Source organism: Chrysemys picta, chromosome 5, assembly GCF_011386835.1.
Source record: "Chrysemys picta bellii isolate R12L10 chromosome 5, ASM1138683v2, whole genome shotgun sequence".
In the NCBI taxonomy this organism is placed as follows: domain Eukaryota; kingdom Metazoa; phylum Chordata; order Testudines; family Emydidae; genus Chrysemys; species Chrysemys picta.
In genome coordinates this window covers 81714224-81730842 of record NC_088795.1, presented here as the reverse complement: position 1 = coordinate 81730842, position 16619 = coordinate 81714224, and the positions used below count along the sequence as shown (strand labels likewise).

Below are 16619 nucleotides of genomic sequence, written 5' to 3'. Positions count from 1 at the left end.
AGCTGGCAAGGCAAGTTTCTTGTGTTTTTGGATTGTGAGCATTTACCAAACAGCTAAACCCTAATTTTATGAAAGTCAGTTTTCAATAGGACCAAAATGTAGTTCTTAAAAGCAGTGCCTTGTAACTGGCAAGCTTTTGAAAATCATGCTGCAAGAGCACTACTGAGTTTGCTCTAGCTGCATCTGTAGGGAGATAACACATTTACACGCACACAGAGTACCTATGTGGCCCGGCGAATGTCACATGAGCCATAGCTGTGTTCTGATTGGGCCACAAGTGGCCCAAGGGCTGAGAACCACTGCTTGAAGTAGTGGTGAATTGCTTACTAAGAATTTTTTGCTAAATAGGCGTAATTTACCAACAATCGGTTCTGCTTCAGATAGGACTTCATAAACTTGCAGTACACAGATCAATATACCTCTCAACCAAACTTTCCATGGTTATGCCAGCTATTGAAAAGCTGTTACCTATAAAGCCCAGGGTAGGGGTTGCTTGGCCAATAGGCTTCTCTACAAAGGTTGAATATTTACATTAAACATTTTTTATTGCTTTACTACACTACACAAAAGGATTTTTGTAAATGAAGATTAACTTCAGTCTTCAAAGTCAGTGACATTTAATTGCCATTTTAAAAATGTGAAGCAGTTTCAGAATACTAAACCACTAATGCTAAGACAATAGGATTTACAATTGACTATGCTACTATCATATTGTGTGCTGCAAACACCAGTTGAAGTTTGACTTGGATTTGCCTAAGCATCAGAAAAATGGAAAACTGAATGTATTCTTTGAATCCTCCATGAAGTTTAAAGGTGACACTCATGTATCGGTCAGTTAGACAGCGTAGATACAGCCAGAGAGATTAAAAGATCTTGTGCTAACCACAAGGAGGAGAGTTGCCTTAGTCTAAGTGAAATATTGGTAACCTTGCCTACAGCCAATCTATATTACCACTTCTCCTGCTAGTACTCCTACCATCAAGGGAATTCTGCATAATTGGGCCCCAAATATTTCAGTCACTACACTTGAGTCCCATTGCCATCCATGGAACTACTCACAAGTGAGTAAAGATTGCACAATCAATCAGTTCCCTAGTGTAGGCAAGACTTTTAAAGGGCTACCAGGGAGGACAGTTTGGAGCACACGTGAGTTACCATTAAGCCTTTTCTCAGGTGTTTTTTGGTTTTTTGGGGGGTTTTTTTTGCATGGAGATGGGGAAGGGGGAAAGGAACAAAAAATACATACCTCTTTGAAAAGAAAAGGGAGGCATATCTCAGCGGGTAATGGAATACCTAAATCAAATACACTGTGTTTATATTTTGTTTAAAGTTATTGTTTCTGAAATGGTCAAGTGTAATTTTATTGAAAACATACTTACTTTCTGATTTGAAGTTTTTAGCTCTGCAGACAGGGTCATAACATTTTTGATAGTAAACTTCTTTTTTTAGATCTACCAGAATCCTTAAAATACAGATGCAAGTGTTGGCTAGCACTTAACAGAATTAGCTACATTATACACATAGGGCAAGGATTTCACCCAGAGAATGAAGACACTATGTCTTCCCTCTGTTTCTAAAATAGTCTTTGTACATGCATTCTGGCCCATTCACAACTGAAATTACATATAATATGCAATATACAAAAAGAGGAAATACACAATCTTACTGTAAAATTTACAGTATCTTACATGTACAGGGTTTTGGTATGTTGTTTCAAAGTCACGGTTTTGAAAGTGAGGTACAATTATCTTCAGGCTACATTAATTCTGAACAAAGATATACAAATCAACCTCTTTTAAGGTATTCTTATTTTCTAAGATAGTTATAAAATGTGAGTTAAAACCCTCCCTCCTGCAGTGAGTTTAATTAAATCACTTGTACAACTCTTACTGCAAATCCAGGTTATGCAATTGTGTTATGGGACAAATCTTACCACATAATTTGATATTATACCATTTTAGCTGTGGTTGAATAGAATATTGTGCATCTCTTGCTGTTAAAAACAATCTAATAGTCATTCTTTTGAAAAACATTTACATTTAGAAATAGGATTCAAGTGGAAAGAGGTTGTTTTTTTTTTTTTTTTAAGCATGCATTTGGTAGTCTCTCAGTCAATCTATATTCAAAATTGACAGTCTCCTCTTAACAGCCAATCAAATGACAAGTTATTTAGAATTTGTAACCTAAAAAATTAAGTTAGTAAACTAAATATTGATGAGAGAGACTAAGTAAGATTAAGTAAACATTTTGAGTGAAATGCTGACCCCACTGAGGTCAGTACCTCCCATTATCCTCTGCCATTGGAACTAACTCCCTAAACAGGTATAAATGTATGTTCAGTTAAAGAGTAAACTGAACAAATTCTTTCCATTTCCAGTGAATAGCACCCAGTGAGGGTTGGGACCCTGTTGTACTAGGTGCTGTAAAAACACTCTCCCTTCCCTGAACAGTTTTCTATTCAAGCATTTCTGGATATTCTAGTCGCATAATAAAAAATTTCTTATTAAAAAGTTAATTTGAAACCTTTCAAAGTATAAGTGCTTATTAAATAAAACGTTTGTCGAGAATGCTACATACTTAAAGAACATACATTATATTGTTACTTTTGTGGGCTCTTCCAATATTTTTACACCAGCGATATCTGGATATGTCATAAACAAGGAGTTCTTCCAAGGAAAAATAATTCCATCGTCGTATCCCTGGAAAATTAAGTACCTTTTTAAAAATAATTTATAACAGCTTGAGAGTATATGTCTGTATCTTTAAAGAAAAAGAAAAAAAAAGTGGTGGTCTGTACCTCCATGATTATCCTCTTTATTAACTAAAGAAAGGACAAAACAATCAATTTCTGGATAGGGTGAATATTGATATCCTTCTATGGGATCTGTTTAAAAACACAAACACATGAGTTACTGTTACAGATTATATAAACTCAACCAAAATAAAAATAAGTGTACTTGAATCTCACTAACCATGAAGGGCCTACTCCTAGTCTCATTACCATCAATAAAGCAGGACTGGGCCCAGTGTCTGACTGGTATACATCTTGGAAAGCATTTTTCATTATAGAAGAAGTTGTCCTTGCTCAGGAACTCTGGAGCCAGATCCCTACTTTTGGGAATGGCAGGTTACAATTAGCACATGCTCCTATACTTTGGAGATTGGTCAATGCTTACTAGTCCTGTGACAAAGAAAACTCATGTAACTTACTTTAGAAGGGTCTGTAGACCAGGGAAAGAGGCAGACTCCTGCAAGCTCCCAATTTATTAGTGCATGAGGAACTAGTTAGGCAGTCTCCCTGGGAAATGAAGGCCATACCCCCTGCAGAACTCAGCTAAAGGATATTGCCTAAATAAGCTGCAGCAGAAAGTTTCCACTGATGTATAAGAACAACAGCCCAACAAGGATGCAGTTTATCAGATGTACAATTTGAGATATAGTCCATAATTAGATGGGGTGCACTGTAATACATATAGCAAATTAATGACAAACACTTAAGATAAATTTTTCTATTCAGTAAAATCACATATTCAAAAGATGGTTATGAAGTACCTGAAGTGCTACTGGCAACTCTCCTGTCTGTTTGTTTAGGCATTTTTTCCTTCCCTTCTGGGTTGTCACAAGTTAGGGCTCTTTCAATTTCTGAGAACCTAATGGAGAGACAAAGTGGGGAGAAATAAGTCATAATTCTCAGACTTCTGGACATACCATACTTCCTTTTCACATTCACATGGCCCCTTTATTTCTTGTTCAGACATAAAGGATTCATTTTGACTTAGAAGTTTCCTCTGATATATTCCAGCAGAGGGCAGTTTCCGCCTTCCTCAGCAGAGGCAGGAAGATCTACCCTCACCAAACCCAGGATCATCTGCACTACTTCTAGCCCTATTTGCTATATATGTAGTACTTGAAAAGTATTGTTTACTTTTGGATGGCTTTTAGTATTCTTGCTCTTTACCCTTTTAGAATTAGAATCATCATTTGTAAAGAACTATGGTTTTTCTTTGCTGTGTTTCTGGCATGAAGACAAACCATCATATAGGGCCAAATTCTGCAACAGATCCTTTCTTGTCCTTACTCAGGAATGACTCCACTGAAGTCTGGTTTGTTTGTTTTTTAATTATACTATAGGATATAGGCCTCAATTCAGAAAGATATTTAGGCACATGCTTAGAATCATAGAACTGGAAGGGACCTCAAGAGATCATCTAGTCCAGTCCCCTGCACTCAAGGCAGGACTAAGTATTATCTAGACTATCCCTGACAGGTGCTTAACTATCTGTCGAATGGAGGCCCATGACAACCAAAGATTTACAGGAATTTTGAATGTAATATGCATCTTTAAAAATATAGGGGAAAATTACAATCAAAAGTCCATAATAAATGTAGCTCAACTGAGGCTCAATCCTGTGAGGTGCTGAGCACTGAAGTCATTAGCAATTTTGGTTGCCTCGCATCTCCCAAAAAGCACTCAGTATGTTGCAGGATTAGGTCCTTAGACTTTAGCCTCTTTTGATAATAGATTGTGTTGCATATATTTGTGCAGCACTAAAGAAAACTGCTATTGCTCACTAAAGTTTACACACAAAATAAAGCTTTCCGCTTTCTTTTGTGTTTAGAATGAGTGTCTAGATTGGAGTTATTCTCTCTTAAATGGTTTGGTGGGGGCAGTTTTGGATTTTGGTCCATTTCAGAGTCTTACCTAAGTTACAATGATAGAAATGTAGCACTTCTCAGCAGAATAACCTTGAACAAGTCAAATTCTTCATCTCAAACAAAAAATTTTAAAAAACCCCAAAACACAACCTCCCTCCCCATACACACACACACACCCACAAAGAGTGCAGTTTAGAAACCATCACAAATGGCACACGTTCTCTGAACTTATTGCACATTTGAAGTTAGGTGCAGCAGATGGGATGTCTGACAAATCTTTGCTTCAAGGAATAACCATCAGAAAATGTTACCTGCTGACCCCAATAGCTGAACTTTCCTAGAATAGAATGCATCAGTCTCAGTGGAATGTCACCTCCCACCCCCAACAGTAGTGGTTGCTACTGAAGTCTACATTTTAAAGTACTTTAAATACCACTGTAATTAAATTGTTACCTAACATTACAGACCAAAGAGGAAAGGAAATATTGCTCCTCAACAGAAATATTCTTTTTGGGTTTAGGAACAAACTTGTTATCTTCAGCTATTTTCAAAGTCGCATGCTTCCCTGCTTTAGATGACTTATACAGCCGGAAATTTCTATTCTTTGTATAAACTCCTACAGGGGGAGAGAGAGAGAGAGGTTTCATAATGTATTTACAATTGGCTAGGTTCCCTCATATGTACTGTTTATACACTATATTTGGGTGTCTGAGGGAAAAAAGCATTTAAAGGAGTAAACACAAACGGTTATATTTATCCCAGTTCATTTCTCACAGTAGGAGTTACATAGCAGGGTAAAAATGAATCATGCAGCCATATATTTATCCGTAATATTCAAGTATAAGGACAATCACTCTAAACTGCTGTACAGGCATTTTAAGTAAATACTACAGTTATTTGGTACTATTTCAAAATCTCTGCAGATCATTCTCCAGTTTAATTGTTCTTTTTCCTAGCATGAAAGACCATGTAACTATTTTACACTGTAAACATGGTTTGGCAATTTATCAGTTTCCTGTTCTCTGTGTGTCAGTGTGACTATATCATAGTTGCACTTCAACAACAAGAGTGGTAGTTAGAAAAATGCAATTCGCATCACAATCTCAAAACAAATATGGGTTGGCAAGTATGAGCAATTCTGCTTGAGACTCGTGTGTGTGTGTAGAATTGTTTAACTCTGAAGCTGAATTTAGTTCTCATGAAAGTTTAAGGACTAAGAGCATTGGCATGACTGCTATTGCACCACAATTTTGTCTTGCAGTATCCTGCTCCAATTCGTTCTTGATCTCTGTCTACCAATCATTTTGTAATTTAGGGTGGTAAGCCCACCATGTTCTAGTTCACTGTGAACTAAAAACAAAAACGGAAGTAAAAAACCCACACGTTATCAGCTTAGTGTGCCACATAACTGCACCCTCCCACCTTATTTTTTATCCACTAGTCTCTGCAGGAGTTACTGTTATTAACATAGTTACAGTCACAGTGCACTTTATGACATTGTTTCCCCAAAATGAGAGTAACAGTGCAAGCGAACTCTTGGAAGTTAGGTAACTGCTATTCAAGGAAGAAAACTGCTGAGAGTAGTTACAAAATAACTTTTCTGTGGCAAATACAAAAATAGATGTGTCCAGAACACTGTATTATTGTGTCACTGTACTAACCTGAGCCACCTACTAATAAGTAAAAAAACACAAAACAAAAAACACAGATTGTTACCAATAAGCCAGTCTTCCAAAACTTCACAGGGAAAGATAACATAGTAAAGCAATTCAGAAGCCAAAATGAAAACTCTGGAAAAAGAAGTCATTGTAGACCTGTCCGTGCTTTCCAATTTGAATTTGTATTTTTTAAGAGAAAAAATTCTGCTCAATATACAGGAATTGCACACAGATCTTCACTTTTTTTGGGGGGGTAAGGCAATTTACAAGCTACATGTATGTCATTGACTGTGAATATATTTGAACAAGGCATTTCTTGTTGGTCATTATTTGATTTTATTCACATGAATTTTCTAGACCATTCAAAATGCAGCAGCTTGTTTGCTTACTAAAATACTAAAATTACGGATTCTGTAGTTTCTATTCAATAGGTTCAAATGGATTAGGCTTTAACTTTAAATTATCTCTAGAAGATGTTCAGAATCATACATTCTTTATACTTATACATACCATTAAAAAGAAGTACCCATCCCTTGCTTTAGGCAGTCTGTGACAAATCTTAAATACACAACTACCAAACAGACTGCCCCTTCTAGCCCCCATTTTCATGATCATGCCACTTCCCATTTAACTGAACCAATGACCCCATGCAACTATTGTCCCCCTTATCATCAAGGAGTGAGAGTTCCTAAAGATAAACTGAAGTCTCCAAGGGACAGAGTTTTTATTTACTGTGGAACAACATTATGAAACTCAAGTAATATTAAAAGTTCCACAAGCATGTCAATATTTAAGGCCAAATTTAAAATACACCTTTTAAGATCATTTGTTTGATTTTTATTGAATTGCATCATGCATTTTGTTGTATGTTGAGTACTTAATTATACTACTGTACATTAAGCAGGAAACAGAACACTGTGAAAATAGTGCTGTGATCAAAGCATAAATCGTCTCTGGTTACTTAACCTTTCTTGCATTCCAGTACACAACCTTAACAGGAATATAATGCACATAATATGGAGCTAAATTCTCACTTAAGATGTGCATGCAAATGCCTCCTTCCCGTAGGCAACATTTTCTGTGCATGCATTAGATGGCAGAATTTGGCGCAGAATTCTGTCAGTAACTAACTTTTATATTTACCCAAATCGACGACAAGTTGCTTGCCTCCCTCCTTATCATTCACAACTAGAAAGGAAAGATAGGGATTATCTTTCTGTTGCAGTTTTCCATTTTCCAGCATTTCGTGCATATTAGATTGCCATTTCCCAGAAGCCTCCTTCGCTGCACCAAGGTTTACAACAGTACCATCTATTTCAACTGTTGCTTTGGAAGATTGGGAAGCAACACTGTCCGCCCCGTCTTCTAGAATCAGAGCATCAGCTTTATTTTCAGTTAAAACAAGAGCAGGTTGCAAAACTGTTTTCACAAAATTACCTTAAAATAATAAGAAGAAAAGAAATGGATCAGGGTCTGTTTTAGTCACAAGTTAAAAATGCATTTAATATGTTTTGTGCAAAGACTTTCAAATGAAAAATAGAGTTTCTCTCTCTTTTCCCTAAGTCTGGTGCACAACCAAAGCTTTAAACTGCTAAATGGGAGGCCCAAGTTTTGGCATTAACTTTAGTTGAAACTAAAGTTTGTGCTGCTGTTTTTTTAAGACATCTCACTATGTTAAAACAGGTATGCAAGAACGGTCCATATTTTGGTTGTATCATTCTCTCACACCCTTCACCATCTTAACGGCTGTGGGTGCCTGAGGGAACGAGCCATGTGTTTCTATATATTTGTACAGCACCAAGCACAAGTGGGCCCTGGTCCTACTTGACACTCTAGGTACTACCTCAAAACAAACAAATAATAAAACTGAATATGTTGTGAATGGCAAATGTGTAGTAATGTCACTACAGCGTCTCTAACCAAAGTTTCACATTGAGGAAAAAATCTTGGATACCTGTTCAAAGTCCTAGTAAACAAGTCTTGTGCAGGGTTTCAAAGGAGAACCATACTCTTCTCTACCAACCTGACAGCAGGGCACAGGACACCCATTCTATTGCCCAAAGACTGTTACTACTAGTGATAAGAGTCACGGTCTGGTACTTCATCCATGATTAGAGCACATAGGGTGCTGGTTTTAGTAATGAATGACACTGCCAATGATCAGCATGAGCCAGAATTTTGGATTTGACATCTGACTATGGACTTGAATCTCCCATTAGACTGCCAGATTCCCAGTGAGCATAGGTGATGCTCCACTCTTACACAATTGGAGTCTCATTCTGAGAACACTTATACACATCACTTACAGTAATGTCAATGGGACTACTCACATGCATAAGTGCAGGACTGGACAACAGGTCAGTACTGTGGCATATGAGGGAGCATCAGCCACTTCAGCTTGGAGCCTGAACAACAGGTGTTTTATTCGCATGGATGAGTGCAAGTCCACTGATATCAATGGAGTTGAACTTGCTTAAACCAGCTGTGAATTTAATCCCTTTGCTTTAATTCCTTTTTAGAGATTGGTAGAAGAGTAACGTACTTAATATGTTAGGATATTACTCATTTTGCAGAATTTCTGACACAGAAAAATTCTAATAAAATACTCATTAATTTTATTAGGATAAGATTGCAGTTTCATTTTCTAGTTTGTCCCAGAGAACACACAGGTTGTGATCATTTATATTGTAAACATAATAGATTATTTAATCTATTAGTCATTAACTGCTATTCTACAATAAACACTTGATTTAAAAAAAAAGAGAAAATTGCTTATAGCTTTAATATCACTGGACAGTTTATTTGAACTGTTGACCTTTCTCTCTCTTCATATACAAAAATTCCTGATTGATATTTAGATACTTGGATATCACTGTATCAAGCAAACTGTATTCATAGATGTTTTCTATGTAAAAATCCATAGATAATTAGGCATTTTGCCCAACATTTAAAAATTGAATTATTCAAACTATAAAACTGCTAATCTTCAAGATACAATCAACCAGTTTTGACATGTAGATGATTATGAGATTAACTAAATCTGAGTTTCATATTTAATACGTTAAAGAGTAACACTGTTTACAAAACTGACACTTTGTATCACAAGCAAATTTAGTTTCCTATTACTGCTAGGAAGGCAAAATAATAATAATAAATAAACCATTTACTGCTTACTCTGCCTACTGTCTTTATAAATCTATTATAACTATGACTGATTTTAAACACATTTACTGTCCAGCAGCGTTAATAATTTAGTTCACAATAGTGATAGGAAAAGCCTAACCAATGGGCTGGAAGTAATAGCTCAAATGCTGTTATTGAAAGGGAATAGCTGATGTAGTAAACTGAAAGAGTATGGGTTTTGTTCTTCTTCGAGTGCTTGCTCATATCGATTCCAATCAGGTGTGCGCGCGCCGCGTGCACGATCGTCGGAGAATTTTCTACCCTAGCAACACCCGGCGGGTCGGCTGTGGAGCCCCCTAGAGTGGCGCCTTCATGGCGCTGGATATATACCCCAGCCGACCCGGCGCCCCCTCAGTTCCTTCTTACCGCCCCTGACGGTCGTTGGAACTGTGGAGCGCGGCATAGCTGTTCTCCACTCTCCCTAGCTTATTCCGTTTTGTAGATAGTTGTAGTTATAGTTGTAGTTGTTATATAGTTAGATAGTTGTTCAGTTTACTCTATTAATAGTTGTTATATAGTTAAAGGGGATTAAGGGGGTTGTTCTTTCCCCCTTTTTCCCCCGGCGCGTAGCCGGGCTCATGCCCAAGGCTCCCGGCTTTAAGCAGTGCGCGTCCTGCGCTAAGCCTATGCCCACAAGTGACCCGCACGACTCGTGTCTGAAGTGCCTGGGAGAGTCCCATCAAACAGATAAGTGTAAGATCTGTAAGGCCTTCAGACCGAGAACCAAAAAGGAGCGGGACTTTCGGCTTCGACAACTCCTCATGGAGGCGGCACTTAGCCCGGACGCTCCATCGGTGCGTCAAGCCCCAGCGCCAAGCGCCTCGGTGCGCAGTGCCCCGGCGGCACCGACTGCCCCGGCACCGCGAGTGGCGTCGGACAAGCCTCCGCGGCACCGGACCCCTTCGGCACCGCACCCGCCGCAAGTGCCTCGGCACCGATCATTATCACCGGGACATAAGAAATCCCGTAAGGTGCAGGAGACTGCCGTCCTGAAGACGCCGGCCCCCCCGGTGCCGGGGGTAGAGCCGCGTCCACCGGCGGAGCACCAAAAGCAGGTGCCTCCGGCACAGTCAACTCCGGCTCCGAGGCTGTTGAGTCCGGTGCAGACGGGATCACCACCGCGATCAGTGGTGGAACCGTGCCTCCCGTCGACCCCAGAGACCTTTGCGACGGCGAGAGACTTGATTGCTCTCACGGAGCCGGCACCGCCCCAACCACCGGCACCGTTGGCCCCTCGTCCGGTGCAATCCAGGGGGAAACCTGCCTTGATGCGCCCACCATCTCAAGGACTGGAACCACGGCACCGATCCAGGTCCCGACGCCGCTCGCAGTCCCGGCGCTGAATATCACCTCGGCACCGGTCGTACTCGCGGCTAAGATCATCGTCGCGGCACCGTTCTACGTCCCGGCACCGTTATGATCGTCGGTACCGTTCGACATCGAGACGTAGTTCCCGGCACCGATACGAGCGACGCTCAACGTCGAGGGGCCGCTCCCGGCACCGGGCCTACTCGAGATCGCCGTCCAGGTCCAGGTCGGACTCTCGGCACCGACGCGGTCATCGGCACCGATCCCGATCTCGGCACCGCTCACCGGCACCGCATAGAGACAGATCGTCTCCAGACCGGCACCGTACGGCACCGTATCTCCCAGAGCTCATCTCAGCGCGGTTGGCACCGCCATGGCCTTCGAGATCGGTGTCTCGCTCCTCCGATGGGGCATCGAGATCGGCATACCCCCCTCAGGGGCAGGCCGATGAACCGGACATGGGCCACTGGCAGGAGATAGCGGAGGATCCCGCTCAAGGTCCTTCGCACTGGTCGTTCTGGACCCCGTGGGCGTACCACCAGGCACAAGGGGCTCCACCACCATCAGCCTCTCACTTGGTGCACTCGGAGCAAAGGGCCCCAGAGTCCACCATCTCTCGCCCTCCTCCAGGGGGCATGGAGGCTTCCGTGCCCGCACCACCTGAGGTCCCGGACCCAGGGGCAGGTGATGCTCCGCTCCAGAGCTCATTGGACCAGGACCCGCCCGTGGATCCCTTGCCACCTGAGGCATCTTCCTCATCTTCCCCAGATGAGGCGGTGGCGGGCACAATGAGCACAGGTCCACCCCCGATAGATCTCCGGGCACACCAGGACCTATTACGTAGGGTGGCGCGTAATATGGACCTACAAGCAGAGGAGATAGTGGAGGTGCAGGACCCCATTGTAAACATCCTCTCTGCGGATGCCCCATCCAGAGTGGCGTTGCCCCTGATCCGTACGATCCAGGCTAACGCCAATACGATATGGCAAACTCCTGCCTCTATTCCACCCACTGCCAGAGGGGTGGAAAGAAAATACTTTGTCCCCTCAAAGGACTATGAGTACTTGTATACTCATCCCCAGCCGTGTTCACTGGTGGTGTCATCAGTGAATGCAAGGGAGCGCCACGGTCAACAGGCCGCAGCGCCCAAATCGAAGGAAGCTAAGCGCCTCGATTTGTTTGGGCGTAAGGTTTATTCAGCCGGGGGGTTACAACTTAGAGCGGCTAACCAGCAGGCGCTCCTGAGCCGCTATAACTTTAATTCCTGGAACTCTATGGGGAAGTTCAAGGAATTGGTCCCCCAAGACTCCAGGGAAGAGTTTGGGGCCTTAGTGGAGGAGGGTAAGAAGGTGGCACGGACCTCCTTACAGGCCTCCTTGGACATAGCAGACTCGGCTGCGAGAACCCTGGCTTCAGGTATCGCTATGCGGAGAATCTCCTGGCTCCAGGTTTCGGGTTTGCCTCCAGAACTGCAGCAAACCCTGCAGGATTTACCCTTTGAGGGACACGGATTGTTTTCAGATAAGACGGACTCTCGTCTGCAGAGCCTCAAGGACTCGAGAACAATCATGCGCTCCCTGGGGATGCATGTTGCGGGTCCCCAGCGCAGGCCATTTAGGCCCCAGCCTCAGCGATTCTACCCCCCCCCCACCTCGTCAGAGACAGGACTCTGCCAGAAGGCGGGGGCGAGGTGGTAGGAGAAGGTTGACCGGCCCTCAACCCGGTCAGAACCAGGGGCCACCAAGGCCACCTTCAGGCCCCAGGCAGAACTTTTGAAGGTGCGGTCGAGGACGGCGCCCCAGTCATCCCCCAGGATCCAGCCCCCTCCTTTCGGGATCGCCTCTCCCATTTCCACCGTGCTTGGTCCCTTATAACCTCGGACCGTTGGGTCCTTCGCACGGTGGAGAGGGGATACGCTCTCCAGTTTTCTTCTTCCCCCCCCTCCCCGTCCCTCTTCAGGGACCCTTCTCACGAGCAACTTCTTATACAGGAGGTTTCTACGCTCCTATCTATGGGGGCCATAGAGGAGGTTCCATTAGAGTTAAGGGGCAGGGGATTTTATTCCCGCTACTTCCTGATCCCCAAGTCCAAAGGGGGTCTGCGACCCATCTTAGACCTACGCGGACTCAACAAATTCGTAGTAAAGTTGAAATTCCGCATGGTCTCTTTGGGGGCCATTATCCCTTCCCTCGATCCTGGAGACTGGTTCGCCGCCCTCGACATGAAGGACGCATACTTCCATATAGCAATCTACCCGCCTCACAGGCGCTTCCTATGCTTTGTGGTAAACAAGGTGCATTACCAATTTGCAGTCCTTCCCTTCGGCCTATCCTCGGCCCCAAGGGTGTTCACAAAATGTATGGCCGTCGTGGCGGCATACCTTCGTCGGCAAGGGATACAGGTGTTCCCGTATTTAGACGACTGGCTGGTACGCGGTCGCACCAGAGAGCAAGTTCGAGCTCACGTCCACATAATAGTGCACACATTCAACGAGTTGGGCATCCTACTCAACGAGGAGAAATCCACTCTAGAGCCTACCCAGAGAATAGAATTTATTGGGGCAGTCCTAGACTCCGGACGTGCACAAGCTATCCTACCAGACAATCGCTTTCATACCATCACAAGCCTCATTCAAGGGCTCAGGGCATTCCCAACTACCACGGTGAGGTCGTGCCTTACCCTGCTGGGTCACATGGCTTCTTGCACGTACGTAACCAGGCATGCCAGACTTCGGCTTCGCCCACTCCAGACCTGGGTGTCATCGGTATACCGCCCATATCGGGACAGCCTGAACATGGTGATCACGGTTCCGAACTCGGTCCTGACCTCCCTCACCTGGTGGCTAGATCACAGTGTGGTTTGCGAGGGGATGCCGTTTCACGCCCCACAACCCTCTCTGCACCTGGTCACAGACGCTTCATCTCTGGGTTGGGGTGCCCATCTCAACGAACACCATACCCAGGGCCTGTGGACTGCACCCCAGCTATCCCTGCACATCAATGTTCGGGAACTGATGGCGGTGCGCTTGGCGTGCCAGGCATTTCTCAATCTCCTACGTGGCTGCTGTGTGTTAGTTCTCATCGACAACACCACGGCCATGTTTTACATCAACAGGCAAGGAGGAGCACGTTCGTCGACTCTATGCCAAGAGGCCATTCGCCTATGGGACTTCTGCATCGCCCACTCAATCCATCTCACGGCATCGTTCCTCCCTGGAGTCCAGAACACTTTAGCGGACCGACTCAGCAGGTCCTTTCAGACGCACGAGTGGTCTATTCGTCCGGACATCATCTATTCCGTTTTCCAGAGGTGGGGGTTTCCCCAGGTAGACCTGTTTGCATCTCGAGCCAACAGGAAGTGCCACGTGTTCTGCTCCCTACAAGGGCGAGCTCCGGGCTCTCTATCGGATGCGTTTCTCCTCCCCTGGAAAGACCACCTGTTTTACGCCTTCCCTCCATTTCCACTGGTCCACAAGGTGCTGCTCAAACTACTCAGAGACCAGGCTCGAGTAATTCTAGTCGCTCCAGCGTGGCCGAGACAACACTGGTACACCACACTGTTGGAGCTCTCGGTTCAGACACCGATCCCGCTTCCGTTGTGTCCAGATCTCATCTCTCAGGACCATGGCCGACTACGTCACCCCGACCTACAATCACTCCACCTCACGGCGTGGTTGCTCCATGGTTCACCCAGGCAGAGCGGCAATGCTCGCACTCTGTCCAACAGATTCTGCTGAGCAGTAGGAAGCCTTCAACACGGACCACGTACTTGGCCAAGTGGAAGCGGTTCTCCTGCTGGTGCGAACAACGAGCCAAGTCCCCGTTACAGGCACCTATTCCTCTCATATTGGAATATCTCCTCTCCCTAAAACAGCAGGGTCTGGCGATATCTTCAATTAGAGTTCACCTGGCCGCTATATCGGCCTTTCACCCAGGGGAACCCGCGTCGTCGGTATTCTCTAACCCGATGGTCGTTAGATTCCTCAAGGGCTTAGACCGGATGTACCCGCAACAACGTCAACCCGTTCCGACGTGGGATCTCAACCTGGTTCTCTCCAAGCTCACAGGGCCTCCATTCGAGCCAATGGCCACCTGTTCACTTCTCTACCTCTCCTGGAAGACAGCCTTCCTCGTAGCCATCACCTCAGCAAGGCGCATTTCTGAAATCAGGGCGCTTACATCCAAGCCCCCTTACACGGTGTTCCATAAGGACAAGGTGCAGCTTCGTCCGCATCCTGCCTTTCTTCCTAAGGTAGTCTCTCCGTTTCACATGAATCAGGATATTTTTCTCCCAGTCTTCCATCCGAAACCACATGCCACTCGCCAAGACCAGCGTTTGCATTCTTTGGACGTTTGCAGGGCTCTGGCTTTCTATATCGACCGCACAAAGCACTTTAGAAAGACGACGCAACTCTTCGTTGCAGTGGCCGACCGGATGAAAGGCTTACCGGTCTCCTCACAACGCCTATCCTCCTGGATCACGTCTTGCATCCGGACTTGCTATGACCTGGCAGGTGTCTCAACACCGCACCTCACTGCTCACTCCACGAGGGCCCAAGTTTCCTCGACTGCCTTCCTGGCTCAGGTTCCGATCCAGGACATTTGTAGAGCCGCAGTTTGGTCATCAGTCCACACATTTGCAGCTCACTACGCACTGGTACAGCAGTCCAGGGACGATGCTGCATTCGGATCAGCAGTTTTGCACACAGCAATGTCTCACTCCGACCCCTCCACCTAGGTAAGGCTTGGGAGTCACCTGATTGGAATCGATATGAGCAAGCACTCGAAGAAGAAAAGACGGTTACTCACCGTTGTAACTGTTGTTCTTCGAGATGTGTTGCTCATATCCATTCCAAACCCGCCCCCCTTCCCCACTGTCGGAGTAGCCGGCAAGAAGGAACTGAGGGGGCGCCGGGTCGGCTGGGGTATATATCCAGCGCCATGAAGGCGCCACTCTAGGGGGCTCCACAGCCGACCCGCCGGGTGTTGCTAGGGTAGAAAATTCTCCGACGATCGTGCACGCGGCGCGCGCACACCTGATTGGAATGGATATGAGCAACACATCTTGAAGAACAACAGTTACAACGGTGAGTAACCGTCTTTTCTACACTTAGCTATCTAGAGCACAAGGCTTAAATTAGTTTTAAATAAAATACTTTTGATCCACACATTCTTTAATAACTTTATAAGAAAGAGGTTACAGAATCAAACTTTTGGATTGATAAAGAGTTTAATGATCATATTTAATCATTTTGTTTTTGTGGTTGCAGTAGAAGAGTCATGGGGAGGGGGAAGGGGAGGGGGAACATGGAGAAGAAATGGTTATTTGTTTCTACTAATCTTAATGAAAATAATGAGCAATATACTGCTTATGCTATATGCCGGGTGAGGCTAGTAGCACTGCCTAACATTAAGGTTGCCCAACACTTCTCATTGTAGGAATCTGTTTACAGTTGCTTATAACTTTGCCAGTCTTTCATCTGTTTGGTTTGAAATTTTCCATATGAGGTGTCTGCCTCAAGCTAGTTTCTTGGTTTTTCTTTTTTTTTCTTTTGGGGCAGGGGAAAGAGGTTTCAGCCAAAACGATTTAGCTTATGAAACTGAGGTTAGGGGAAAATACGTTGTGCAATATTAAAAAAAATTCTGTTGTCCTTTTCTCTGAGAAGCTCTAGCACTCCCATGTTTGGACCAGGGACTTGAAATTTGGCAGGGTATGGCCTTTGAGACAGGGTTGGTACTGTGAAAAATTTAGCCAAGTTATCAACCTCTGAAAAAAATCTCAGTTCATACATGCTCAGTAGCCACTTCTTACAGT

The 16619-nt window shown here is 44.3% G+C and overlaps 1 protein-coding gene across 9 annotated transcripts in view; it reads right to left on the bottom strand.

Moving 5' to 3' along the window:
- Positions 1 to 16619, bottom strand: part of PRIMPOL (primase and DNA directed polymerase) — a 43476-nt gene that overhangs the window by 959 nt on the left and 25898 nt on the right. For 8 of the 9 annotated variants that reach the window (XM_042842043.2, XM_065596768.1, XM_065596763.1 and 5 more), the window contains 7 exons: positions 7458 to 7751; positions 5110 to 5272; positions 3553 to 3650; positions 2798 to 2884; positions 2591 to 2699; positions 1380 to 1462; positions 1247 to 1293 (listed from right to left, as the gene is read on the bottom strand). In XM_042842043.2, the coding sequence (XP_042697977.2) occupies positions 1247 to 1293; positions 1380 to 1462; positions 2591 to 2699; positions 2798 to 2884; positions 3553 to 3650; positions 5110 to 5272; positions 7458 to 7751 (881 nt within the window). The remainder of the gene's footprint in view (positions 1 to 1246; positions 1294 to 1379; positions 1463 to 2590; positions 2700 to 2797; positions 2885 to 3552; positions 3651 to 5109; positions 5273 to 7457; positions 7752 to 16619) is intronic. The other variant, XM_065596767.1, reaches the window with a different exon arrangement.